Here is a 26,805-nt window from a genome sequence, read left to right as displayed (position 1 = left end):
GTGTTTAGAGGCAAAAACTAATTACTAGTACTATTTTATTTTTATTTAATAATTTATCAATAGTTTAAAATAATTTATAATTTCTACTTTTAGAAGTGTGCCGCAATCCTAATATGGTTGCTAGCATCACTCCATAAACAATTCTCCCAATTAAAAATGTTGAAGAGAAAAAGAAAGAGAGCTATATCCATTGACCCTTCAACAAAATTCTCACCCATGCTTGCATAAATAGTGCTTCTTCTCATAGAATCTCCTCACACAAAATAGTTTGAACAAGTATCTCACTTATACTCTCACACAAATTAGTGAAACAGAGAGATGGATGAGATATCAAATGGTAACGGAGTGGTTATGCACATAAAAGACGGCGATTTCAATCAAGATTCCGATGCTGCCGTGGCTACGGGATGCTGCTCTCTCACGGTCCCCTTTATACAAAAGGTACTATAGTAGTAATAATTTTACAACATAGGAGTATATATATTTTTTCATTTTTTGAGACTTAACAGATAATAGCGGAGACGCTGGGGACATATTTCTTGATATTCGCCGGTTGTGGCGCTGTGGCGGTTAACGCCGACAAAGAGAAGGTGGTGACGCTCCCCGGTATAGCCATAGTGTGGGGGCTGGTGGTGATGGTCATGGTTTACTCTGTTGGCCACATCTCCGGCGGCCACTTCAACCCCGCCGTCACCATTGCCTTCGCCTCCTGCAGGAGATTCTCTTGGAAACAGGTAGCATATACTATATCTCTACCTCGTTGGCAAATGAAACAAACAAATACTCTAACGCAAATTTTGATCGATATATACTAAAATAGACCTGAAGCCACTATATAGACTATTTCTCGTATCATCAATTAATTTTTAAGATAAAACCTCATGAACTTTTAATATGGCAACAGAGTGTCTCGTTGATACTGAGATGTAACGTTAACTCGTATATGAGCCGAAACAAAAAGGAAATGACTAACCAAGCAATATATATATATATATATATTGACTTTAAATTTGGTCTAGTTTGATGGAATATCAAATTGGTCTAGTCCAATCCATATACTCCCTCCGTCCCGGCTAAGATGACACATTGCTTAGCCGACACGGGATTTTAGGAGTTATTGGTTAAAGTGTCTAATTGGAGAGAGAGAAGGTGGATGTAAGTATTAAAGTAGAGAGATAAAGAAAGATGAATATCTTAATAGGAGTGAGAAAAAGTGGTTGAGTGTATTAATTGGAGAGACAAAGTTGCTAAAAAAGGAAATGTGTCATCTTAGTTGGGACAAACTAAAAAGGAAAACGTGTCATTTTAAGCGGGACGGATGGAGTATAAGTTTTATGTGCTACTCTCCCCTACACATATTTGGATCCACAAATAGTGAAGTACCGTATAATACTCCCTCCGTCCCACAAGAATATGCACACTTTCCTTTTTAGTTCGTCCCACAAGAATATGCACTTTTCAATTTTGGAAACTCTTTTCTGATTCATTCTCCACTAACAATATACTTTAATTATTTTTTCTCTCTATTTCTCTCTTACTTTACCAATTTTGCACTAAAACTCGTGCCGAGCCCAAAGTGCATATTCTTTAGGGATGGAGGGAGTATTTAAATATCGCTCATATAAAAAAAATATAGGTAATTAATTAATGCATTATTTTTGTCCAAGTATAGGCAGCTAAAATGATGGAGCAAGAATTAATAGGGCAGGTTGTGAATTCAATGTCTGGCTAGCTAGAAATGTACTTATTTGATTAAGACTTTCTTTAATACTAGTACTAATTTAATGTTGATGTATAAATATATATGTAGGTACCTGCCTATGTAGCCGCTCAAATGGTTGGAGCAACCCTGGGCGCCGGGACCCTAAGACTATTATTCAGCGGGCCGCATGATCACTTCACCGGGACCCTACCTACTGGCACCCACGCACAGTCGTTGGTTGTAGAATTTATAATCACATTCTACCTCATGTTTGTCATTTCCGGCGTCGCCACAGACAATAGAGCTGTAATTATTCTAACCCTAGAGCAAATTAATTATTGGTCCATACATTAATTGGAATACTATGAAGATTGATTCACCTATATAATATCGACATAAATTGTTACACTATATAGGGACAATGTTTGGACCATTATTGTTAATTTTATAGATGTTGAAAGCGACACGAACATAACTAATTTCAGATTTTGAGATTAGATTTTTCAACACAAACATATCAATTTCATATTTTTGAGATTAACTTTACTGGTGCAGATTGGTGAACTTGCTGGCTTGGCTATTGGATCAGTTATATTGCTGAATGTGATGGTTGCTGGGTATGTTAAGTTGATCTTTAATTACTTCATATATTCACCTTCAAAAATTCGATGAAAATATTTTTCTATGATGTCATACCTAGTTTCGTAAAATCTAACAAAGTGGGTGATTGGGGTTTGCAGGCCGATATCGGGAGCGTCTATGAATCCAGCAAGGAGTTTAGGGCCATCGATAGTGTCGAACAATTTCAGAGGCATATGGATCTATTTGGTTGGGCCAATAGGTGGTGCAATTGCTGGAGCATGGGTCTACAACCTTGTTAGATTTACTAATAAACCTCTTCGTGAAATAACTAAAAGTGCTTCCTTTTTGAAGAGTTCAACTCGGAACAATTCAAACTAAACTATTATCCCCTCCCCCACTCTTTATTGTAATGCATACATCGTTGTTGTGATGAAATAAGACAGAGGTTGATTGGTCTGAATTGTACTATATAGTACTAGTGCAACTATTTTCACTACGAATGAATTCATATGTATGATTGTGTGCAGTGACAGACGTAGAAATTTAATATAGAAATGTATAAACATATACCCCATGCGTTCTAAAAAATAGATCTAATGTGGTATGTTACAAATTTTATAAAGTGATTAATGCTAGTATTTGTAATGGGCCATCTTAAGTCTCCCGGCCTTGTATTGCAATGATATATATTCTATGGGCCTTTACATCACAAAGGCATATATGAGAAGCATTAACACAATTTTTAAGTTATGCAGTTCAATTGATGTTCTTTTTTATATATATTTAGATGAAACCTACGTGGCTGCGTGATGATAAAATACTCCCTCCGTCCCATAGTAATGGAGGCAAAACTTTTCGGCACGAAGATTAAGAAAAATTGTGTTAGGTGAGTTAGGTAAAGAGAGAATAAAGTAAAAAATGAAAAAGAGAGAGAGGTGAAGAGAGAAAAAAGGGAGAGAGAGTAAAGTAGGTGTGGAAAAATGTGTTACTTTTTACTAAAAAGGGAAATGACTCTATTACTATGGAACGGACGGAAATGGAAACACGCCCCTATTACTATGGAACGGAGGGAGTAGTTCACATAGTAAGTAAAACATAGAATTTCCAAAAAAATATTTTTTTTTCCGCTCCTAATTTATCTGTATAAGCTATGAGATATTTAACTAAGTGCTGTAGAAAATACTGAAATAGATTAAATGGTTCTTTAACTTCGTGTAACTGTAAGAAAATAGATTTTACTTTGTAGAACTCGGTGGAAATTTTCATTCTTGTTCACTCTACAATGTACAATGATACTCCACTTTATATAGGCTACATAATTACAATATATGGTAAACCTAATTTACATTAATTGCTATTCTATCTTCGGTAAAATATTCTTGCATATCAATCATATATAATATCCCTGATTTCTTTCCTACACTCCCCCTCAAGTTAAGTAACGGGATTCCCGATACTCAACTTGCCTAGTACTTCTCGAAATGACTTCGAGTTTACCGCTTTTGTCAGAATATCAGCCAACTGGTCTTCAGATTTGACATATGGCATCTCCACCACCCTAGCTTCAATGTTCTCCTTGATGAAGTGTCTATCTACTTCCACATGTTTGGTTCGATCATGCTGAACCGGGTTTTCGGATATACTAATCGCCGCCTTGTTATCACAGAACAGTCTGCATGGTTGTATAGGGCGAAGGTCTAATTCTGTCATCAACCTTCTTAGCCATAATATCTCTGTTAGCCCACTTTTGATTCCTCGGAACTCAGCCTCTGCACTAGATAGTGCCACCACTTTCTGCTTCTTACTTCTCCACGTCACAAGATTACCTCCTACAAAGGTTAAATAACCCGCAGTCGATTTTCTGTCATTTGGGTTGCCAGCCCAATCAGCATCAGTGAAGCCATGAATCTCCATGTGACCGTGTTTTTCAAACATAAGTCCGTGTTCGGCTGTCCCCTTCAAGTATCGAACTATTCGCAGAGCCGCCTCCCAATGTTCTTCTTGCGGTGCATGCATGAACTGACTTACTACCCCCACTGCATAGGCAATGTCCGGCCTCGTGTGGGATAGATATATCAGTTTCCCAACTAATCTCTGATATCTCCCCCTATTTGCCTGTCTCGCTCCTTCCTTCAATTGTAACCCATGATTTTGGACTATCGGGGTGTCTGCTGGCTTGCAATCTACCATCCCAATCTCGGCCAACAAGTCTAATATATATTTCCTCTGATTTATGAAGATCCCCTTCTTAGATCGCAACACTTCTATTCCCAAAAAATATTTTAGTAGCCCTAAATCCTTCATCTCAAATTCTTGGAACAAGTTCTTTCTCAACTTGCTAATCTCTTCTTCATCATCTCCTGTAATGATCATGTCATCAACATATATAATTAGGCACGTGATCTTACCATCTTTCTTTTTTAGGAACAGAGTGTGATCTGAATTGCTCTGCTTGTACCCATATTTCTTCATCACTTCAGTGAATCTTCCGAACCATGCTCGTGGAGACTGTTTCAACCCGTAAAGTGTCTTCTTCAATTGACAGACTTCACCACCTTGGAACTCCTCTGTGAACCCGGGAGGGGGTTCCATAAATACAGGTTTTGGCAACTCTCCATGGAGGAAGGCATTAGTCACATCAAACTGATGAAGTGGCCAATCCTTATTAGCAGCAACGGAAAACAGCACTCGTACAGTGTTAATCTTTGCTACCGGAGAGAATGTTTCACCATAATCCACACCATACGTCTGAGTATATCCCTTTGCCACAAGTCGAGCCTTGTACCTCTCTATCGTTCCATCTGGCCTTCTCTTGATTGTAAACACCCATCTGCACCCAACAGTTTTTACCCCTTCAGGTAGCTTGCCTTTCACCCACGTGTTATTTTTCATCAAAGCCTTCGTTTCAGTAAACATGGCTTCTCTCCAATGTTTGTGCTTCATTGCTTCCTCGGCCGATTGTGGAATTTCTTCCTCTTCATACAATGCAGCCGCAAAAGCTCTTGCCATTTTAGTCAAATTTCCTTGTACAAAATTTGCCACCGCATATCGGCTTTTCTTCCCTATCCTCTCAGGGGAGTATCTTTTTGGCGGTATCCCCCTTGTGGTCCGATATGGAAGTATGTACCCTCCAGTATCTCCATCAATGACATTTTCCTCTTGAGGTGCTGTTTCAACTTGGTCAGGCGAACTAGGTATAGAAGAAGGTTCTGAGTCAGGGATTACCTCGGATATCGTCGGAGGAGAACTTTGAGTTAGTGGTTGAGATGACTCTTGTGGTAAGACCTGCTCGGCGGTAGTGACAACTGGTTCGGTTAGATCCTCAATCGAAGAGCTTGGCAATGGCACAACCCAACTTAGATAGTCAATTGTACTACCTGGATCACTCTCCCCCTGACTATTAAGGTGGGTTTGGTAAAAGAACTCGGTTTCCAAAAAATTACAGTTCATAGTGGTGATGACCTTTTTGGTGTGAGGATCAAAACAACGATAACCCTTTTGGTGTAACCCGTACCCCACGAAGACACATTTAGTTGCACATGGGGATAGCTTGGTTCTTTCATGTTTTGGGATATGAACATAGACGGTACATCTGAAGACTTTTGGTGAGAGATTTAGGTGTTCGGGGATTTTGGCTAATTTGGACAAGGTATCAAGGGGGGTTTTCATGCGGAGGATTTTGGTAGGGAGACGGTTCATAAGGTAGATAGAAGTGGCAACTGCTTCGGGCCAGAAAGATTTTGGAACTTTGGACTCAATCATCAAGGCTCGGGTCATTTCTAGGATTGTTCTGTTTTTCCTTTCGGCTACCCCATTTTGTTCGGGTGTATAAGGGCAAGAAGTCTGGTGGATTATACCTTTTTCTTTGCAGAGTTGAGTCAAGGCATTATTCACAAATTCCCTCCCATTATCGGATCTAAAAATTTTAACAGTAGTTTGGAATTGTGTTTGGATGAGTTTGAGAAAAGAAACAAATCTATCAAATACTTCAGACTTATGTTTCAAGAAATATACCCATGTCATTCTAGTGCAATCATCAACAAATGTCACAAAATATCTAAAACCATTTCCACCCACAAATGGGGCAGGACCCCACACATCAGAATGTACCAAAGAAAACATAGAATTCATTCGAGTATTCGTAGGTTTAAAAGATTGTCTATGGCTTTTGGCCAAAACACAAGTTTCACAAGAAAAATTAGCAGGAATAGAAAGGTTCGGATAAAGAAGTTTAAAATAACCAGGGGAGGGGTGTCCTAGTCTTCGGTGCCAAAGCCAAGTTTCTTGTTTCGTGGACCCGTGAGCCAACATCGCACTGCCAGTTTGAGCTATCTCGTCCACGTAGTAGAGTCCTTGCTTCTCAGTGCCACGCCCAAGAATCCTCCTCGTCTGAATATCCTGCAAGATACAAAAATCGGGGTGCATTAGGAGTGTGCAGTTTAACTCCTTGGTGACATGACTAATAAACATCAGCCTTTGAGACAATGTAGGAACATATAAGCAATTCGTGAGACGGAGAGTAGGAGATATCTCAATAGTTCCAGATCCTACAACTGTAGTTAATTCCCCGTTGGCAGTTCTAATATAGGATTTATCAGCTTCACAACTTAAATCAATAAAATCATTTTTCTCCGGAGTCATAGTATTTATCAGTTGCCCCACAGTCAAAAATTCATCCCCTCGTATGTGTATCAGCCATATTTTCAACATGAAATGCAGCGGAAATATTCTGTAAAGGTGCAAAAGGGTTTTTTGACACGTAATTACATGTATTGGGATCTATCCGAAATTTCTGCCAAGGTTCGGGGTCATTTTTATATTTCAACAAGTCAGGGGGGCGAAATTTAACATGCTGGGGTGTTTTTTTAAATATGTTAGAACTTGAGGGATTTAAGTTCAAAGGGGTAGAATACTTAGGGTTCGATTTAGAACCGAACCCTTTACCTCCTCGCGGCGCCGTCACACCTCCATCTCCGTTTCTGAATTCCGTCCGTTCAGCAAGGTTTCCGGCGCCTCGTACGCCGCCGCCACCGGATTGTTCCTCTTGACGGACTCCTGAGCCACCGCCACTGATTATTTCCCTTCGATTTCCGACATCGATTTGTCGAGGCTGTTCTTCGCCGCTCACTCCGGCGGCGAATTTCGCCTGCGCCGGTGCACCCCTCGACTTCTGTCGCTCCTCCCACCACTCCGGATATCCCAGTCGCTTGAAGCAAGTTTCCCATGTGTGTTTTTGCTTTCCACAGTGAGAGCACCACATCTTGGAGGTGTCGGGGCGGTGGTTTCCTTGTCGGCCGGTGGCTGTGGTGGCGACGGGGCGCTGTGATGGCCCGCTCCGTTGCGGTGGGCGGTTGCTCTGTGCGGCCAATCCGTGTCCAATCCCAGATGATGATTCGGCCTTCTCGCCGTCGGCATCTACGGTGGGTGTGGCGGACGTCTGTGGCATGATTCGTCGTCGAGCCGCCTCTGTCTTCACCCGCCCGTAGGCTGCCTCCACTGATGGGTAAGGATCTTCTTTCAGAATCTCTAGTCTGATTGAATCATACTCCTGATTCAACCCTGTTAAGAACTTCACCAAGCGCTTCTCGTTTGAATGTACCCTGTACTGGTCGATCCCCTTGTCGCAGCAAGTAATCGGCTGCTTCTGGCAACGATCTATATTGATCCACAGTCCGTGGATCCTCCGGTAATATGTCTCTAAATCTAGGTCTCCTTGTCTGATTGCAATTACTTTATCCTCTAGATCGTAAATCAAATACTTATCTGCCTTTTTTTCGTATGTCACGGCGAGGCTATCCCACAACGCCTTTGATGTTTGGTGGTGCGCAAAATCGGAGATGATGTCGTCCTGGATGTTATCTACGATCCATGAGAACACGATGAGATCGTTCTCCTCCCATTCCTCAAAGCCCTTGCTTCCGGGGCTCGGAGGTTCGTTTCTGATATAGGAATAAGCCCCTCGGCCTCCTATCTTCACCTTGATTAATCTGGACCATAATGGGTAGTTTCTCCCATTCAATTTGAATGCTACCGTGATACTCTTACTGTTTCTCAAGCTTTTCGTCTGATCTGGATTGGGTTTCGTATCCTCCTCTGTATCTGACATGTTTTTGGCTGTAGGGTTCGATTTCTGGACTTGTTTTTGGCTGAAACAAAGGTCGAGAAAGGTATTTTGGCTATGATGAAACTCTTCTGAGCCTAGGATCGTTTTTTCTGCTCTGAGGCCATGTAGAACTCGGTGGAAATTTTCATTCTTGTTTACTCTACAATGTACAATGATACTCCACTTTATATAGGCTACATAATTACAATATATGGTAAACCTAATTTACATTAATTGCTATTCTATCTTCGGTAAAATATTCTTGCATATCAATCATATATAATATCCCTGATTTCTTTCCTACATACTTTATAAATAAGTAACATATTCCCTTTTTTCAAATAGCTCATGCTCTTGTTGATTCAAGAACTTTCTGACAAATTTTTTTCAAAAAAAAAAGTATACTAGCTCGTTAAGTCTCACCATGTGAACAAATAACAAGAATCTATTTGACTTTTTTTTATTCTTCCAACTTCAAGGCTACATTTTCTTCTATGAACACAAATATGCTCGAAATTGGGAATTAGTTAGCAGAGTCCAAAAAAACGTTAGCAGAATAAAAAAAACGATGAAATCCAAACAACAACAAAAATGAAGATGTCAGAAGAACAACACAGAAATTTATAAAAGACAAAACTCAACTAACAAACAACCGTATGTACACAATTAGTGTCAAGTTTGAATTGGAGATGGTGTTGTATGAATCGGACATAGTGTTATGTGAATCGTATGAACTGGATATGGTGGTTTTTGAATTGTATCATGTTGAGTGTTGACTGTCAATTACATAAAATTAGAGTTCTAATTGATTTCTCCTTCCACTCATATGCAAGACTTCACTGCAGGGACATGCATTTAGAATGTTTTACTGAGGGTCAATTCGTTCATGAGACCAACATATATGTATTACAAACCAAACAAATAGTCAAATAAGCCAAACAATTGAATGTGCATATGAAACTAGATCAAAATCATAATCAATTTCAGACACATAACTATATTGGGTTTTACACGTCCTAGAAATCAAATTTATCGATCTACACACAACACATTCAAACAAACACCTGCATAATAAACTAAACAAAAGCTCTAAATTGCCACCTCAAAACATTTTTTCAAGTTGACTTTTAGGTCACAATTGTTATCTTAATCACCAAGCGTGACGTTATATAATACTACCTCCGTCCCCCAAAATTTGCTACACTTTGACCCGACACGGGTTTTAAGAAATGTAATGGAAAGTGAGTTGAAAAAGTTGGTGGGGTGTGGGTCCTACTCTAAAGTAGTAGTTTTATAATAAAATGTGAGTAGAAATGAGTTAGTGGAATATGGGGTCAACTACCAAAAATGGTAAAAGTGAAGTGTATCAAATTTTCAGGGACGGACCGAAATAGTAAACTGTATCAAATTTTCAGGGATAGAGGTAGTACCTTTTAATAAGAAAATGCCATAAAATGCATTGTTACGTACACATGTCTTTAGTCTTTTATGATTTTTCTACATCATATGTATTCATGGAATTTGAATTTATAATATCAATAGTAGGTGTGACACATTATCTTTTAACAGCTTGTTAACAATGCTATCGAATTGTCAACGCTAACATACTTTGGAAAAGAAAACGATTAACTACTTAAATATGGCATAACTTAAGTAGCAAGCACTCAAAACAATCTTGTTTGGTTGATTAGTTTACATATGAATATGTCAAGTACGTACTTTAAACTTAACCAAGTCAAAAAACAATTAATATGCTTCAAAACTCAAAAAGTATTGAAAAGTAAGTAGATCTATTTCCCATCTTATATCTAACCATCATATCAAAATGTACATTAAAAGAGAAGAAACAATCCAAAGTTAAGCCGCCAGACCGTGGCAGAAATTAAAGAATTTGTTTGAAAATTCAATATATATACTTGCGGTTATAGCCCCAACTTGTTACATCTGTCCTACTCTGCAAAACTGAAATGATTGCGACATTTTATTTTTTATTTTTTGAAGATTGTTAAACAAAATTACATTTTTTTATTGGAAATATTCGTAGTAATGATGCCACGTCATACCGACATGATGCGTGAATTTTTTTGGAACCAAAATCTGGACATTATAGAAAAATATTTGGTACAATTATGAAATACTGCTATTATTTGTGATCGCAAAATTGATTATGCATTTTATTTTAGTTATACTTATTTATGGCCGTGATACTACTAACTTATTTATATGCGGCCTTTTGATATGATGTGCATAATTTTAATAACTATAGAGTATATAGTATTTGTTATTAAGTTGATAGCAATAGAGGCCACAACTATGGTCTACTCATCCTTGTAAATCTCCACGCCTTGCTCAAGAAAATCATAACTGCTCATGAAATTGAAGGTCGCAATAACTTCCCCTCATTTATATTAACTCTTTGTTTTTCAAATTTAAAACTTTCAATAACTCTCTCTCTTCTTTACCACTCATATTATCCACCTCCACTCCTTTAACTTCCACACAAGCGCCGCCGCAGTGAAGTGGTAAAGAATGAAGCCAGAGGCGAGGGTGGACCGATGTAGAGTCCGAGACTTAGTAGCATCATGCTTCAATACTTGCCGCCTACCTTTACGTATGAATCGATATTAATGCCTTTTCATTTTAATTCATTTAGTAGTAGTAATATAGTACTGATTTCATCATCATCATCAGAAGACGAAGAAGTGGCCACCACCACAAGCGATGAAGCTGCAGCCATGAAAGCAAACAAGGCATCATCACATAACAGCCGGCGGCTGGCTGAGCCACGCTTTGCCGATGAAGATTACATTGTGTTTTGCTTCGGGGAAGATGGCAAGATTCACATGATAAATAATGATACGATATCAACCTCAACCGCCATTACTGCAAAGGTCTCATCTTACATCATCCATTAGTTATTCCATTTCTTGATTCAGTGCTCAACCTGATATGTGGTAATCAATATTTGTGAGGGATGAAGAATGAAGTCGATGAGCAGCCAAGTGCAAGCAAAATGGAGTCCTCTTTTGAGTCATGTGATTCTTCTAGTGTATCAGACACCAGCACCTCCAGCTCCTTTGCCTTCCCACTGTGAGTCCAAACAGATCTAACAACCCTCATCACTCATTCTAATACATATACATGCATGCCAAGAAATTATAACATCTACATTGTATGTACATCATCTTACATTGTATACATTCAGGGTGGGAATGGAGTGGATAGGAAGCCCCCTTCATATGCCCAAGGAACAGAAACAGGACGCCTACAGACGCTGCTCTACATTCTAAGTCTTGCATTGCATATATGTATGTGGATTTTGATTTCACATTCTATTTCAAAATGAGGCATTAAGCTTACTTCCCAGCGCTTTATTGCCCCATAATGTAATTTTTAATATCAACTTGAGTTGATTACCAATTGTCCGCATACATCGAAAAGAGTTTTTGAATGGTATAGAACTGGTGTTTATTTGCAAATACTTAATTTGAAAGTGGAATCATTATTGGAAGTAGATAATCAATTCTGCAATAACCACCTAATAATAAAAAGGATGAGTATATATTTGGGCTTTCAATTTTTCTAAGAGGAATGAGCCAACCTTCTTAGCTGACACATGAACTATATCAATGGACATAAGCATGCTACTACAATTACCTTCTCATTTGAGAGAGAACTAAAAAACATTACAGTACTATTCTCAACGTACAGAAACACAGTTTACTGGAATACCTAAAGGACTCCATTCAAAATAAATATCACCACTAGTTTACATATCACACCACATCAAGATCTTCCTACCATTTTATGCAACACGGCATGCAAAAGCTATAGACGTATGTTTCAGAGAACAATGCCTCAGAGAAGCTGCTAAGATTATTGCAGAACTAATGACTGCAGATCAAACCTTTTTCTTGCGGCAGCAGAAATAGATTCTTCATTTTGCAATTCTTTTGTAGCCGCCACGGCAGTGATATAAGCAGCCCTTGCAGCTTCCAGTTCCTGCATATCCATTTCATGGTCCTGCAAAATTAGAGGAGATGGTGAGCATCGGTATGGCAAAATTCCTATGCTTATATCTGACAGTACAGTAGCTAACAGCAGAATGGGCATCATAAACTACATAGTGACTGATTCCAATCGCTTGCCACATAACCAGCCAAAATTGGGGAAATGAGGGAAGGAGGGGAAGCGTAATACAAAGAGCAACATAGTTGTTTGTTAACTTCAGAATCTTCAGGGGGGGGGGGGTGGAGAAATAGCTGCCTCTGACTTACTATTTCATGATTTTGATCAATAGGGTAGAGGACGTCATCATAATCTTCAGCAGAAATGGAAGAATCATTCCTTGTCAAGCCTTCAATAAATAGCATAAAAGATGATAGCTCCCCTTGCACCTTGTCTAGATCTCCCTGGAGCCTCTCCACTTTCTTGTTGGAAGTCGTAGCCTCCCATTGTAACTTTTCAACAGCTGCTTGTTTGTCGGCAAGCTTAACCTGTAAAAAGAATTCCCCAGATTTAAAATAAATAAATAAAATTTAGTTAGTATAGGTACAGAAGGTTCGGAGTCAGAAAGATGGATTAGGAGCAAGGTACAGCACAATGAGATGTCAAATGAAAACTATAGTTTTTTTCAACAATCTTACTCCTGTAAGAAAATATACTTACTATCATCATGGAACCCAAAGAGCTCAATCATGCAAAGAGCGAAAAGCAGATAGAAATATTATGTGGATCAGGAAGGAATATAATGTCAGAAATCAAAAAATTGATTTTACCATCTAACAGGGAAAGATAGAGCATCTTTATATGCTGCTAATTTCGGTCATTCTTTTCAAGTCCATTTATATGGTTGAAAATTATTAGAGCTGTACAATAGGTTCAATGTTTCAGATACAAGATTAGATGTATATCCTAAAGCCAAAAAAAGAAGAGAGTGATGAATGGTCATCCTGGATATTGTACTGAAGGATACTTTGGAAAACCAGTATAATAAATAAACTCAGCAAGGTCCAGAACACAGTATGGAGTATCTGTTAACAATAACATTTGAAGTTTCAACTTATAATATCCATACCTCTGCATCTGAAAGCTGTAGTTGAGTGGAATTAATTAGGGATTCCTTTTCTGCAGCCTCATTTTGAAGTTCCTCATAATTTGTCTGAATCGAAGCTATCTCATTCTTTACAAGTTGTGCTGATTCCAAAAGTCCATCCTTTTGTGATAACTGCTTCTTTAGCTCCTCTACTTGGTCCCTCAATGCCGTCAGTTCTTCTCTCTCCTTTTCAGAGAGCAATGTTGTGGAGGAAACTGATAAGTCTTCTATGTCTTGGGTGTTGGCTGCATTCGTGTCTCCCTGGTCCCTGCGCTTTTTTGTTGGAAGAGTAGCACTCCTTCCAACTGTCTGCAGCATATATCAAATATCAATACCCCTCCCCGTCTCCTACAACACATTACAGATGTACTAAAAGGGATGGAAGCTGCTAAAATCGCATAGATGACACATTCACATAAGTACGCTAAGTTGCTTATTTACACAAAATATGACAGACTCTACTTAGTTAAAGTAGGTAAACTACTAATTTTAGGTAATCGATAATCGAGTAATTTGGAAATTCATTTAAAGAGATGAATACTGCTTAGATTGAACATCTCCAACAACATTCAAACTGGATGATATGAAATTGTAAATGAAACAATGTAGAGAGAGTGAGTTTGACCTTTTTACAGAGGGATTGTCTAGTAGGCGTCTTTGTGTAGACCATAGAACCCCGCCGCGTGAACGTGGAATTGGATTTCTGATCCTAGAGTTGCAAAAATTCAAATTAGAAGATACTAGGAGCAACGAAAAAGGGGGAAAATGGGCGTGGTTTGTTACAATGAGCGACTGGACGAGTGGGACCATCTCCACGAGGTTGTTGAAGAGGACCGGATCGACGCCTCCGTTGGAAGTGGCAGTGGCGGAGACAGAGGAGAGCGTGCGGCTGAGGTCGTCGCCGGAGAGCCATGAGTCTTGCGAATCCAACAAATCAGATTCGTACATTCTCCCTTTCATTGATTTTGAAATCTAGGTAGATATGCTCACCAATGGATTTATGTAGAGCTTTATCACTCGCCGTCGCCGGAATTTTAATTTCTTTTATTCATTTATCGCCCAAATATTTTATTCATTTATTTTTAACTTAAGTACTACCATTCAAATTTGTGTTTTTGGGGGGCACTTTGATTGTAAAAAAGCACATTAGAATTATGATCCTTGAATGTAATATTCCAATAATGATGGAGTACTTAACCATTGTGTTTGAAATGAAGTTGTTACAATTTTGATATTAATCAACTAGATCCAAAAAACTACAAGTAAGTTTTTAATTTTAATTTTTAAATGGTATAATAATAATAATAATAATAATAATAAATAAATAAAATTACACGTATACTGTTAAGACCGAAATATTATGGATCCAAACTTACTAGCATTTCAGAGTCCGAAACTATTGTTATTGGGCTCTCTTGATTTTACAATTGAATTTCCTCTTTTTTCCAGAAGACTGGAAACTATACTTGGGCTTTGGGTTAGTGGTTTTACACACCAATTATTTAATATCTAAAGGTTAAAAATTGTCCTATTAATGCTTAACAACCTCAATGTGAAGATGGCAATATACTAGTAGTACGTAATTACTTATCATTTAGTTCAAATGTACAATTGAAAACAAAATAACTTGCTCGAATCACATATCACCACCTGTGATGAAGGAATGGAAGTTTTTTGTTGGACTAAAATTCAAAATTGTTCATTTATAGTTATTCGAAAAAGACTTTTTTAGTGCTACACGTTAATTATAATACTAGCTTTTGATCCTAAACAATATTGTTTGACCCATACGTAAACGGTTCCGTGAAAAAGTTACGTTCAACAACATTTTGACTAGATTAGTGGGTTGTCAGTTTGATCTTAATTTGGGCAAATGTTATTGAACATTAACTTTTTACAAAACAGAGAAAATAATAATGAATATTATCTGTATTCTAAAAATTGCAATAATAATAAATAAGTAATTGAAAATGTAATACTAATATTAAATATCTAAATAGATAAGAATTTTGAAATTAAAAACATTTCTAGAATAACTAACTAAAAAGAATCCGAAGTTATAATACTAGTACTATATTTTCTTTATTTACATAATTTGGTCCACTTTACTTCTTAAATACTAAAAAATGAAACAAATGCATAAATAAAAAATGAAAAATGAGATTACATGGAATGTTTATGCAAGACCAGTAACATTGCATATGGAAAATGGCAGAAATTGCAGCGAAAATACGGTTGACCAATCACTTGGCTATCTTTTCCTTCTGCGTGATTATTGACTGACTGGCGACTGCCATCCATCCCTTCATCTCTTTCTTTGCTTCCACTCTTATGTTTATAAATTTAGTGCTTGTTTGGTAGAATAATAAGATAGATAAGATAGACATTTATGATGGGCTTTAAGATACAAATCATGATGAGCAATCTAATGTATGCGTTTGGTACATTAAGATACAATTTTAGATAAGGTAATAAAAGACGTTTATGTCCCTTAACAGTACATATATTTTACCCCTATAAGCATAATTAAGATCTTATATACTCCATTAGTATATATTAATTAATTTTAATATTTTATACAGTAAATTAGACCCAATTTACTCATCGTGAATTTATATGTACATCAGTACATGTTTCAAATATTTAATTTATTAATTGCTAATTAAATTTAATCACTAAACTAAATCTAAAAATTTAATAACAATAATTGACATAACATTTTGGGGGAATCTCGCCGGAAACGGTAGCGACGGCGGCCATGGGGTGGTGACGACCATGGAAAAGCACCACTACCGTCTGCCCACAACCACTAGCGGCCAAAATTGAATCCTAATTAACTCACACACGAAGAAAAACTTCCCGGATACTAACAATTAGATTCTTTATTCCAATATGTTGAGAAAAATATTCGTAATCAAATAAATGAATCAAGAAAATCAATATATATATTAAGCATCCGCAATAGGCATATGCTAGCAAAGCTTAATGAAAAACCCTTCCTACCACTCCATCATGCCTTTCTCGCTATTTAGCAATAGTCTAAACAAACAACAGCCAAATAAATTGACAAAAACGATTAATTCATTTTAGTTGTTGCTATTTATCAAATATTAAAAAAAATAAAGTGCAACGAATTGTAAATATAGAGTATAAATAAAAAAAAATTAAAAAATAAAATAAAATCGGCTAGCCGGTTAGTCCACGCCCTAGCTCTAGGGCATTGGTTTTTCGTCCCGAAGCCGCACGCCGATGGCTAGGGCGTCGGCTAGTCCGCTATTGTGGACGCTCTTAATTTGGTTATTTCGAAATTAAAATTTGAATAATTCGATTTCCCACAATATTCTCGTTCCATATTTTATTGCTCTATATAGCATTACATGGTTCAACAGATTAAGCAAGTTTAATTTTGTTAAGAATTTTACTCTTGTTTATATGATTTGGTGTATCGGTTTAGATTGTAATATTATTCTTTTGCTCACAGCGAACTATTTTGAGTTTGTATGTATAGAAATTATATATACTGCAAATTAGTTATTTCCATATAATTGTAGGTAGGTTCGCATAAGATTTTATTTTGTGGGGAATAATATAACCATTATTTATATTAAAATAATTGTAAAAGTACAAAATAATAATATTAACCACAAATATTTTTGGTTATTTTAATGCGATTAGCAAAATAGATTTAGTTTGGTTTTTAATTACATAATTATTAGTTATATTTAAATATTTCGGCGTACAAACTATAATATCACTCAGTGACAGTAAAATAAGTTAAACAACCTCCTTTTTAAGGTAAATAAAAAAAAACTTTTCTATCCACATATATAACCTGTTTATCTACTTTCCAATTTTCATGGTTAACTCGTAGAGTCCAATATATATTACCGTATCTCTCTTTTAATTTAGTTGATTCATTTTCCATTTTTTAATCTTGATATAAATATGTTGATGTTCTTTTTATATATTTCGTATTCCATCACCAGTGAAAAGAGAAGAAAAGGGAAATGGATTTTAAATCCTATTACTTAGTTCAGATGTAATTCAATATGTTCACTTTACTCGAGGACTATAAATTAATGATATGCTTCCCCTAATGAATCCCCAATATCTCAACTAAAAAACAGAAATCTCATTTTATAAGTGTGATAATTTCACCTATATTATACTATTTTGAATGAAGAGTAAACCAAAATGTTGAAATCCAAAATAGACTTGATAGCAATAAAGAATTGAGACGTGCACACAAACAAATATCATTTATATCAATTATACTAATCAAAACATGAGCTACTGAGCGTGGCAAATATCGAAAGTTCTTTTTTGTTTTCTTATTTGTGCCAATCAAATTTAATAAAAAATTGATTTATCATCTTCAAACATTGTTTTCTCAAAATAAAATCCGTGCTAATTTATGATGACCCAACCGACACTCCCGCCACCGCCACCACCACCAATATCTCCCCCAATTTCCCATCTCGTCATCTCTCCATTTTATCGCCTCACTACCACTAAAATTTAAGCTCCATCTTTCTTGTTAATTTGTGTTACATTATCTCTAATTACAACACCAACTTTGAAAATCTCTAATTATGCCTCATCAAGTTTTGACTCAATCAAAAAAGTAAGTACTAACATACATGTTTTCGATACATTATATTACCAATTGGACTCTATGGCATGAGGAAAACATTAATTCGTCATGGAATGCACCATTTATATGAATTCTCTAAATTAACTTAATTGTATCTAAATTTATTTGTTAGCTTATTTGTTACGCTATCCCTTATCTTATGTGCTGTATAACTATTCATACTTTATAGATTTGAAATTAATGCAATATCCCACTACGGTTCCTCGCACGACAACCATCGAATTATCTTATTACTACTACTATATTTGCTTAATTTTTTTTGTAAAGTAAATGTAGAGCATGATCATCCGAGACAAATTTGTGTTGTCCAAATCTTGGGTTGAGATAGTCTGCTAACCATGTTTTTCAAGTGATTACTTATTAATCGTTTCTTTATAAGGATTTAGTAATTTATAATTAAATTTTAATAATCAATAATAAGGTTTAGTAATCCAATATTAAAAATATTCATTTAGGGACACCCAAGAAAGTGAGACTTCTTTGTGTGAATGATGAGGGAAATTCAGAATCTCAGATCTATTCAGGACTAGACATATACCTATAGTATTAAATGTGAGTGACAATTAATTTGGTACTATCTCAAATTCAATGGTTAGGAGTTAGGACTTAGGAGGAGATGAGAAAGCATGAAACTAGTCGTTTCAATTTAATAGTAGTACGCGTTTGCATTTAGACTTGTGATTAGTTGAAATTTTGTGCCTGCTAAGCCTTTACTTATGTGCATTCTTATTTATTTCTTTCAAAACAAGGGTAAAATTTCATGTGTATACACCACTATTTATCATCGTTGATGCTGCAAGGGGAAATTCGGTAATTGTTTTATTTTATATAAAGTTAATTAAATAATTAGTGAAGCATCAGATAATTAATTATTTATTCACTTCTCGATCGCCTCTCGTTTAGTATTGGTACTATTTGGTAAAGTGGTGATGTAAGTATGCTAGTTTATACATATATATGGTTTCGACAGATTTTAAATTGTTTCAACATAATTTTAGATGAAACCCCAATTGAACATGGTAGAGCAAATTATTCATGTGTACTATATATTGTTTTCATTATATTTTCCCCTTTCATTAATTGTGTAGCAGTGCAATATAAATGACCTAACAATATTACACATGCAATCCATGCCGTTGAATAAGAGAGCACCTCATTTGGAGACATTTAGAGGGTACATGTATGTTGGAGGTCCCTCAATAGGAGTATAACTATTTTTAGTGCGAAGATATACTATCAGGGTGCGTTTGTTTGGGTAGTACTCTGCATTTTTTATTCGAAAGAAAAGCTAAATAAAGGGTAGTGATAAATGCGTATAAGTTATAAATATATAATTGAACTTTTTCAATATTTTATATTGAAAATTAATTTATAAATATTAATTAATTTAAAATAAATTACATACTCATTTGCGATAATTTAATGAAAAAAAATCAATTTTTAATTTAAATATTTGAATATTTACGAAAAAAAATTATTTTTACTAAATACTGATTCAAATCAAGCTTGAAATCATGTTAAAATTTGGTATAAAGTTTCCATGTCATTTCTTTCTATTGCTGTAGGATAATATAACAAAACTAATTTATAATTTAATTAGATTAAAATCTAAAAATTAAGAATATTATGTACATATATAATTTATGTACATTTATCTTTATCATAAAGTCATAAATATATTGGTGAGCATAGAATGTTTATTACAATCAAAGATTCAAATTACTACAAAGGGAACAACTAGAATGCGTAAAGAGCATAACAACACCCAAGAAAACAGCTATCACATGTATTAGATGATAGTACCATAATTAAATTATAACACAGATAAAACTAAATATTGTAGCATACATTGGAAAAATATAAAAAGTGTACTTCTCGTAAACGTATAATTTTCCAATAACAATAGAAAAATAATAAATAATATTTAGGGTGTCCTTGAGCCTTTAATAATGATTTAAAAAATTTATATTGAACCTTTTTGATTAAAAGTGTTGTTGGACTTTATTTGAATGTAAAGTAATATTGTGAGCTTTCGTAATAAGATAAACCTAGGACTTATAACTTATAAGCATGTTGTACAAGAATAAAAACCCTGATAGTTATTGTAAAAGAATTAATGAAATTCCTTCAATTAGATTATTTCGATGACAAGTTGATAATGAGATTATGTAGCATATATTTGGACACGTAAGCCAAGAACTTGGTATTTTCTTAAAACAAATAGACACGTAATAATATCATGCCCACCACTTTCTGTGAGATACGAATATGCAACCACCGTGTTTTACAGTCTTTGTACAAATATTTGATGTATTAACATGAAAGGAATGGCAACACTAATAATAATGACAAGGTGGGAAGAACAGAGTTGATTGTCATTAAAAATAGAAGCGACAAATATTACTACAAAGTTTGCTGTAGTATTTTCTATGAATTTTAATGCTTTCCTACATCCACAATCAATTGTGTTTCTCTTCAATTTTGGATTAATTTCTCTATTTTTTATGAAGCGGATTTTATTTTTATTAAAATTTGTATGGTTCACTACTATAAGTAATTTTCTATGCACTACAAATTCATATCTTTTTCCACGATACTAGCTAATTAAAATCTATGCACTTTGTACATTAATATTATATACTCCATCTTTTTTCATAAAATTAGATACTATTTTCTTTTTGGTATGTATAATAATAGAAATAATCTATTTCCAATATTTTAGAAAATTCTTCCACAGCTCATTAATGTGAGCCCAACAATCCAATAACATTGTTTTAATATATATTTATTTTTCTTTTTTTATTTAACCAATTATATGCAAAAAACTTGGTGTTATTATTAACTATTTATGTTCATGAGACGAAAAGAATATAGAGCTTAATTTATTTACTTTGCTTCCCGAATCATATATAGAAATGAAGAGATTATGATTATATTGTAGCGTGAGATATGAGGAGAAATTGTCGGTTTGGTATGTGTAACAAGACGGCAGACAATGATGGTTTTGGCGATTGGGAGGTTTGTTGTACTGTCATCTCGTATCGCCACGTAGCGCCTCATTTCCGCTCTGCCAAAAAACTTAATTCTCGTGGGTCCACCTTAGCTGGATTTCATTTATTGGGTGTTTTGCCATTCGATTCAATTTTCATTGGCTACAGAATTTATCCACCACGGACGACCTCATGCTGCCAATCCTATCACCGTTGTACTATTCTTACCTCTTTTGAAAAAGTGAAATACAGGGACTAATCTCTAATTCCATAAATAAATTAAAAAGAAATAATCGACTAATATATTCGGTGGTTTCAATTTATTTCACTAAATTGCATATCCACAGTCTCTGTGTGGAACAGTTTCAACTTATAAAACACCTTCAATACGGAGTAAAAGTAATTAAGTTAGCTTTCTTGAATCTTGATTAGTCATAAATGTATAAAAAATCTAAATTGACCAATGCTCCCCAAAAAATCCAATCCCAGTCTCATTTTTAATCTGACCACACAAATTTTAATCTGAAATTAATAAAATAAGAGTTGAAGTAGTATTACTTCATTAATAGAATAGCATGTGCTAAAAAAGTTATGAAAGATAAAGTAGACTAATTTTATTTGATGGACTAAAATGACAAAAAAGCCTACTCTGTATTTATTAGAGACATAAAGTATAGAGTTTGAGGTAAATTTCTAACATAATACTATGTATTAATGGGTGTTTATATATGAAACTCGAAGTTGTGTTTTAGATTTAACAATTAATCCAAACTGAGTACAAAAATATGAATTAAACATTTAATTTACCACCACCTCTATACTTTATGTTACCCAAAACGTCTCTTGCAGTGGTCAAACATTTAAGCAATCATAATTAACTATGGTGTGAAGTAAGTCCATATGTTTTTCTATTTAAAAGTTAGGGAGCAATTAAATCGCAATTGTGTCAATTTCTAAGCGGTCAAATTCACACCCCTTCGTATTAAATATCATCATAAATACATTTCCTATTTTACCACAATTTTGGAGGGGAAAAAGAAATCTTATCGGTTATAGAAGCTATTTTAGCCGATTTTGAATATCGATTGGTTAAGATTTAAGAATATTGGTGTGTTGCAATAAATATTGTTGGGCAGCAAGATTTTACTCTTAAATTAATACACGCTAATAAAATTTATTAAAAAATAAAAGAAACCCACCTTAATTATGTGATAGTGGTAGGCATCAATGCATTATGCATGTAAGTGAATTTTATCTTTTACAAATTGTAATATGTGAGAAAAACTAGTAATATGGAAATTATATGTGTAATTTTTTTAAATAAAGAATCAGAGCTCTTTCAAGATGCTGATTATTTGAAATCCAACTTACAATATTTGTTGTTTAGTGCCTAAGATAGAGATTGCATCATGAGAAAGCTTGTAACTATTCGAAAATAGGGAGACATATAATATCCTAACTGTTGTAAAACACAAGTGATGATTAGGGAATTCCAAAAACAGGATATATTAACGACTCTATCTTCTTCCTATTTGGCCGATTTTTTTATTTTTTTATTTTTTAAATTAAAAGATTATGATGCTCTGTTAGGTGCTGTCAAAACTACATTAGCCGTCAATTATTGAGCCTTAAGGGGAAATAGTAGTAGTAAAATTTTATGTAAAGTTAATAAAAAGTAAGCGAGTGGTTCGTGTGGAGACGAAGCACAGCAGATTAGAGCCCAGAGCAAGGTTAAATGGTTTTGACAGTAACACAAGATTTCACTTTTCTGTGATTTGCACCACACACACACACACACATCCTCTCTCTCCCTCTCTCTCTCTCTCTCTCTCTCAACACACGCACTAGCAATTAGCAAATTGCAATACAACAAACCGACACAGTTGTTCATTGTTATCTCGCTCTCCTTCTTCTCTCCTTTTCCTCATCCATCTTCGCTCTCTGGCTTTGCCTTCAGATGCCGTTTCCTCCGCCGACACTTTCAACCTCTCTTTCCTCGCCGCCGGCTTTTTGCTGCAATCCTTTTTTATAACTTTGGACTCCTCTAAATTCTCTTTTCATATCTGTTGCTGGAGATCCACACAATTTCACTAATGCACCTTTAATTTATCCATTTTTCTTCGATTTTTGGTCGGTCCGAACAATATTCCTGCTCAATCTGCCAGCCCATTCTCGTTTAGATTTGGAATTCAGTTTCACATCTGCCTTTAATTGGACGCGCATTGTATTAGATTGGATTTTTGGGATCACGAAATTGAAGTGGTCAGACAAAATTAGCGAGGAGAGAGTTTGGTATATAGGGCGTATTGGGATGTGCAGATTAAAGGACTGCGAAGAGAGCAACCGACGGAGAAAGTGGGGGATAATGGGGCTCAAAACGGCGGCGTTTGGGGGCGACAGATTGGAGAAGCTGAGAAATAGCGGCGTTGTGTCGCGATCGAGAATGAAGCTTTGGATAATTAGAGCGACTACATCGATTTTGCTGTGGACTTGCTTAGTTCAATTGACGGCATTGAGCGAAACTCGGGGGCTTCGTGTTTTGAAGGGCTGGCCCTCTTGCTTCTCGCAGGAATCGTCGGCCGTCGCCTTGGATGCTCAATCGCATCTTCTCAGAGTTTTGCCTCCAAAGAGTGAGTGTCGGCTCTGTTAAATCTTGATTTGATAACAAATTAAACTTAGTTTATGGTTGGATTTAATTGCTTAGGTGTTTTTTTCCTTCTAGTTCGGTGTGGATGCTTGCCTTGATCATCTCTGTAGTTTTAGTTGACAATTTTTTGTGGAAAATTGATGGATGGACTTGTTCTGGGAATTTGGAATATGATGATAGTGTTTCATTTGCTGCACTGATTACCGTGCCTGATTAATTAAATGTAATTATTGTAGAGATCCGGATTGTAGATGTATTGAGTTGTACGTTTTCTTTCAAAAACTTGGTTCAGTAATTGATTTTCATAGATGATGAACTATTTTCTTTTTCATTGATGATAGCTGTTTTTTGTGCTTTGATAATCACTTTCATGTTCTTCTAGTTCATGTGATTTCGACACGCTTTGTTGATCGTGTTTGTTCTTCAAGAATTGACTAAGAAATCATATCGGGTGCTGACCTATGATGTGAAAACCATATGTTTCTGATAGGGGTCTACAAGAACAATGGTTACTTGATGGTTTCATGCAACGGAGGCCTGAATCAAATGCGGGCTGCGGTGGGTATCTTTTTTTCCCATGCTCAGAGATTGAGCTCGACGCCTATATCAAATGGTTGTCTTACCTTGTCCTTTTATGCCTGCAGATATGCGACATGGTTGCCATTGCAAGATATCTGAATGTTACATTGGTAGTTCCTGAACTTGACAAGACTTCATTTTGGAATGATCCTAGGTTTGTTTACTGATGCACATGCATATCTAATTAGTTATTGTGAAGTGTCTTATTTCATTCACGAGTCATGACAACAGACAACATGTTTCGCCAGCTAAAAAGAGCTGTTTTGAGTGCTTGCAGTGAGTTCCAAGACATATTTGATGTTGACCATTTCATTACATCCTTGAGAGATGAAGTTCGGATACTCAAGGAGCTGCCTCCAAGGGTCAAGAGGAGGGTTGAGCTAGGGATCATCTATACCATGCCCCCTGTTAGTTGGTCTGATATTTCATACTATCACAACCAGGTCAGCGAATATCTATCTGGTTGCGCTCGTTTTCTGTTCTTCCGGATTACAAATTTATTCACATATGCTTCTTCTTGCTGCAGATTCTTCCACTGATCCAGAAATATAAAGTCGTCCATTTGAACAGAACAGATGCTAGGCTTGCCAATAATGATCAGCCCATGGACATTCAGAGGCTCCGTTGCAGAGTTAATTTCAATGCTTTAAGGTTTACTCCTCAGATAGAAGAACTGGGCAGAAAAGTTATTAAAATTCTTAGGAAAAATGGTCCATTCATTGTGCTTCATCTGAGATATGAGATGGACATGCTTGCCTTTTCTGGTTGTACACAGGGCTGTGGTGCGGACGAGGTGGAGGAACTAACACAAATGAGGTAAGCCATAAGCCCTTTTATGCGTATTTCATCAATGTCTACTGATTGTGCCGTAGCTAATTTGCACATTATTTTAAAGATATGCCTACCCATGGTGGAAAGAGAAGGTTATAGATTCTGATATGAAACGGAAAGAAGGTCTATGTCCTTTGACACCAGAAGAAACTGCACTCACATTACGGGCACTGGACATTGATCGCAATATCCAGATTTACATAGCTGCTGGGGAAATCTATAGAGGAGAAAGAAGACTATCTAGTCTTAGAGCATCATATCCAAATCTGGTGAGTATATACCATCTCTGTTATAAGCTGTAGTTTTCTATGGTATGCTGTATTCATCATCTCTCTGTCTACTGTCTATATATTATAGGTGAGGAAGGAAACATTGCTGGAGTCTTCTGACCTTAGATATTTCCAGAACCATTCGTCTCAGATGGCAGCACTTGATTATCTTGTTTCACTGGAGAGTGATATCTTTGTTCCCACATATGATGGAAATATGGCTAAAGTTGTTGAAGGACATCGCAGGTATTGACCATGATCATGTTTTCTATATATCTACGATTTATTTATTGATCTTGTTTCCTATAGTTGAATATCATAGTACTATCTCTTGAGCTCTTTTATGAGACTGTTGCATTTGTCATCTGGGTTTTAGACATCTTGGATACAAGAGGACCGTTTTACTGGACAGAAAGCTGCTAGTTGAATTGATAGACAGATATAATTCGGGGTTACTGAATTGGGATGAGTTCTCTACTGCCGTTAAAGATTCTCATGCTCAACGTATGGGAAACCCAACCAATAGATTGGTGATTCCTGATCGACCTAAAGAAGAGGATTATTTCTATGCCAATCCCTGGGAGTGTTTGCAAATACAGAATGAAGACGAACCACAGCAAGTGAGTAGTATTTGAACCTTGATAGGAAGAGCAGTTGTGTGATGGACCGGGAGCACCGCAGAGCAGAGCAGATTGACCTCTCAAGAAGGCGGGTTTTGATTGGAAGGGCACTTCTTGAAGCTTGTAGGTAAAATATGCAACTTACAGAAAATTGCAAAGAGAGGGTTTCAGGGGAGTGCTTGATGAAGTTGTTCTTTTTTTATCTAACTCAATAATTACAATTCTTGTATAGAGAAAATCTACCCCCTCATTTAAAGGGGGTTTATATCGATTCCTCTGCATTGTACACAAAGAGAAGCAAATATACAGATTTGATTTACTGTCAACTATGTAATTTAAAATTTTACTCATTTTAAATATTAGTATATTATTTTATTTTGTGATGTGGGTTCTTTTTATTTTGTTTTTCTCTAACTAGTTTTTGTATGTACGATGAAGATGACTAATAATTTAGTATATTTAGTATACAAATCAATGGCATCATTTTCGCCTGAACTCATTCTTAAAGCGTGTAGAGAAAATGTGATTCATTCTGGATTTTCATTTAGAGAATAAGAGATTACATTTTATTTTAAAACAATAGAAGAAGTCATCTTGACCATTGCCAATTATAAATTTGAAGAATATCTCTTGCGGTGTCATCTACATCAACAAAGAATGTCAAATGTCCATGTGCCATAACAAGGAATATTGCCTCTACATGACTTTTAACTAATTCTTGAATTTCACGTGA

At 35.8% G+C, this 26,805-nt stretch overlaps 5 protein-coding genes across 5 annotated transcripts; 3 read left to right on the top strand and 2 right to left on the bottom strand.

Moving 5' to 3' along the window:
* Nucleotides 1-132: 132 nt before the first annotated feature.
* LOC125212755 (aquaporin NIP1-1-like) lies at nucleotides 133-2,744 on the top strand. The gene is made up of 5 exons (XM_048113002.2): nucleotides 133-441; nucleotides 510-734; nucleotides 1,811-2,008; nucleotides 2,258-2,319; nucleotides 2,443-2,744. Exons 1-5 carry the CDS (start codon nucleotides 319-321, stop codon nucleotides 2,660-2,662), a joined length of 828 nt encoding a protein of 275 aa, XP_047968959.1. The 5' UTR covers nucleotides 133-318; the 3' UTR covers nucleotides 2,663-2,744.
* Nucleotides 2,745-6,956: 4,212 nt separating this feature from the next.
* Nucleotides 6,957-8,390, bottom strand: LOC148930122 (uncharacterized). The gene has a single exon (XM_089066362.1). It carries the CDS (start codon nucleotides 8,388-8,390, stop codon nucleotides 6,957-6,959), a length of 1,434 nt encoding a protein of 477 aa, XP_088922488.1.
* A 2,323-nt stretch (nucleotides 8,391-10,713) lies between these two features.
* On the top strand, nucleotides 10,714-11,845 carry BASL (breaking of asymmetry in the stomatal lineage). The gene is made up of 4 exons (XM_048109656.2): nucleotides 10,714-10,998; nucleotides 11,079-11,278; nucleotides 11,368-11,477; nucleotides 11,593-11,845. The coding sequence occupies exons 1-4, from the start codon at nucleotides 10,917-10,919 to the stop codon at nucleotides 11,675-11,677; spliced, it is 477 nt and encodes a 158-aa protein (XP_047965613.1). The 5' UTR covers nucleotides 10,714-10,916; the 3' UTR covers nucleotides 11,678-11,845.
* Nucleotides 11,846-12,013: 168 nt separating this feature from the next.
* On the bottom strand, nucleotides 12,014-14,533 carry LOC125212346 (protein MICROTUBULE BINDING PROTEIN 2C-like). The gene is made up of 5 exons (XM_048112481.2): nucleotides 14,266-14,533; nucleotides 14,108-14,191; nucleotides 13,465-13,791; nucleotides 12,665-12,883; nucleotides 12,014-12,410 (listed from the first exon to the last, which is right to left on the bottom strand). Exons 1-5 carry the CDS (start codon nucleotides 14,440-14,442, stop codon nucleotides 12,264-12,266), a joined length of 954 nt encoding a protein of 317 aa, XP_047968438.1. The 5' UTR covers nucleotides 14,443-14,533; the 3' UTR covers nucleotides 12,014-12,263.
* Nucleotides 14,534-22,953: 8,420 nt separating this feature from the next.
* Nucleotides 22,954-26,450, top strand: LOC125214902 (rhamnogalacturonan I rhamnosyltransferase 1-like). The gene is made up of 8 exons (XM_048116120.2): nucleotides 22,954-23,756; nucleotides 24,264-24,331; nucleotides 24,418-24,506; nucleotides 24,630-24,795; nucleotides 24,879-25,168; nucleotides 25,248-25,452; nucleotides 25,541-25,698; nucleotides 25,829-26,450. The coding sequence occupies exons 1-8, from the start codon at nucleotides 23,438-23,440 to the stop codon at nucleotides 26,085-26,087; spliced, it is 1,554 nt and encodes a 517-aa protein (XP_047972077.2). The 5' UTR covers nucleotides 22,954-23,437; the 3' UTR covers nucleotides 26,088-26,450.
* Nucleotides 26,451-26,805: the final 355 nt, after the last annotated feature.

This window comes from Salvia hispanica, chromosome 3 (genome assembly GCF_029641045.1).
Source record: "Salvia hispanica isolate PSC_SH4W2 chromosome 3, Shi_PSC_v1, whole genome shotgun sequence".
In the NCBI taxonomy this organism is placed as follows: Eukaryota; Viridiplantae; Streptophyta; class Magnoliopsida; order Lamiales; family Lamiaceae; genus Salvia; species Salvia hispanica.
This window is presented reverse-complemented; position numbering and strand designations above follow the sequence as displayed.

Excerpts from the sequence above, each read along its gene's own strand:
- BASL (XM_048109656.2), top strand. The coding sequence starts at position 10,917 with ATGAAGCCAGAGGCGAGGGTGGACCGATGTAGAGTCCGAGACTTAGTA. Across the intron at positions 11,279-11,367 it reads CAACCGCCATTACTGCAAAG|AATGAAGTCGATGAGCAGCC; the intron begins GTCTCATCTTAC and ends TGAGGGATGAAG. Across the intron at positions 11,478-11,592 it reads AGCTCCTTTGCCTTCCCACT|GGTGGGAATGGAGTGGATAG; the intron begins GTGAGTCCAAAC and ends GTATACATTCAG.
- LOC125212346 (XM_048112481.2), bottom strand. The coding sequence starts at position 14,442 with ATGAAAGGGAGAATGTACGAATCTGATTTGTTGGATTCGCAAGACTCA. Across the intron at positions 14,192-14,265 it reads CACTCGTCCAGTCGCTCATT|GATCAGAAATCCAATTCCAC; the intron begins GTAACAAACCAC and ends TTGCAACTCTAG. Across the intron at positions 13,792-14,107 it reads GACAATCCCTCTGTAAAAAG|ACAGTTGGAAGGAGTGCTAC; the intron begins GTCAAACTCACT and ends TATATGCTGCAG.
- LOC148930122 (XM_089066362.1), bottom strand. The coding sequence starts at position 8,390 with ATGTCAGATACAGAGGAGGATACGAAACCCAATCCAGATCAGACGAAA.
- LOC125214902 (XM_048116120.2), top strand. The coding sequence starts at position 23,438 with ATGTGCAGATTAAAGGACTGCGAAGAGAGCAACCGACGGAGAAAGTGG. Across the intron at positions 23,757-24,263 it reads CAGAGTTTTGCCTCCAAAGA|GGGTCTACAAGAACAATGGT; the intron begins GTGAGTGTCGGC and ends TGTTTCTGATAG. Across the intron at positions 25,453-25,540 it reads GAGCATCATATCCAAATCTG|GTGAGGAAGGAAACATTGCT; the intron begins GTGAGTATATAC and ends TATATATTATAG.
- LOC125212755 (XM_048113002.2), top strand. The coding sequence starts at position 319 with ATGGATGAGATATCAAATGGTAACGGAGTGGTTATGCACATAAAAGAC. Across the intron at positions 735-1,810 it reads GGAGATTCTCTTGGAAACAG|GTACCTGCCTATGTAGCCGC; the intron begins GTAGCATATACT and ends ATATATATGTAG. Across the intron at positions 2,009-2,257 it reads TCGCCACAGACAATAGAGCT|ATTGGTGAACTTGCTGGCTT; the intron begins GTAATTATTCTA and ends TTACTGGTGCAG.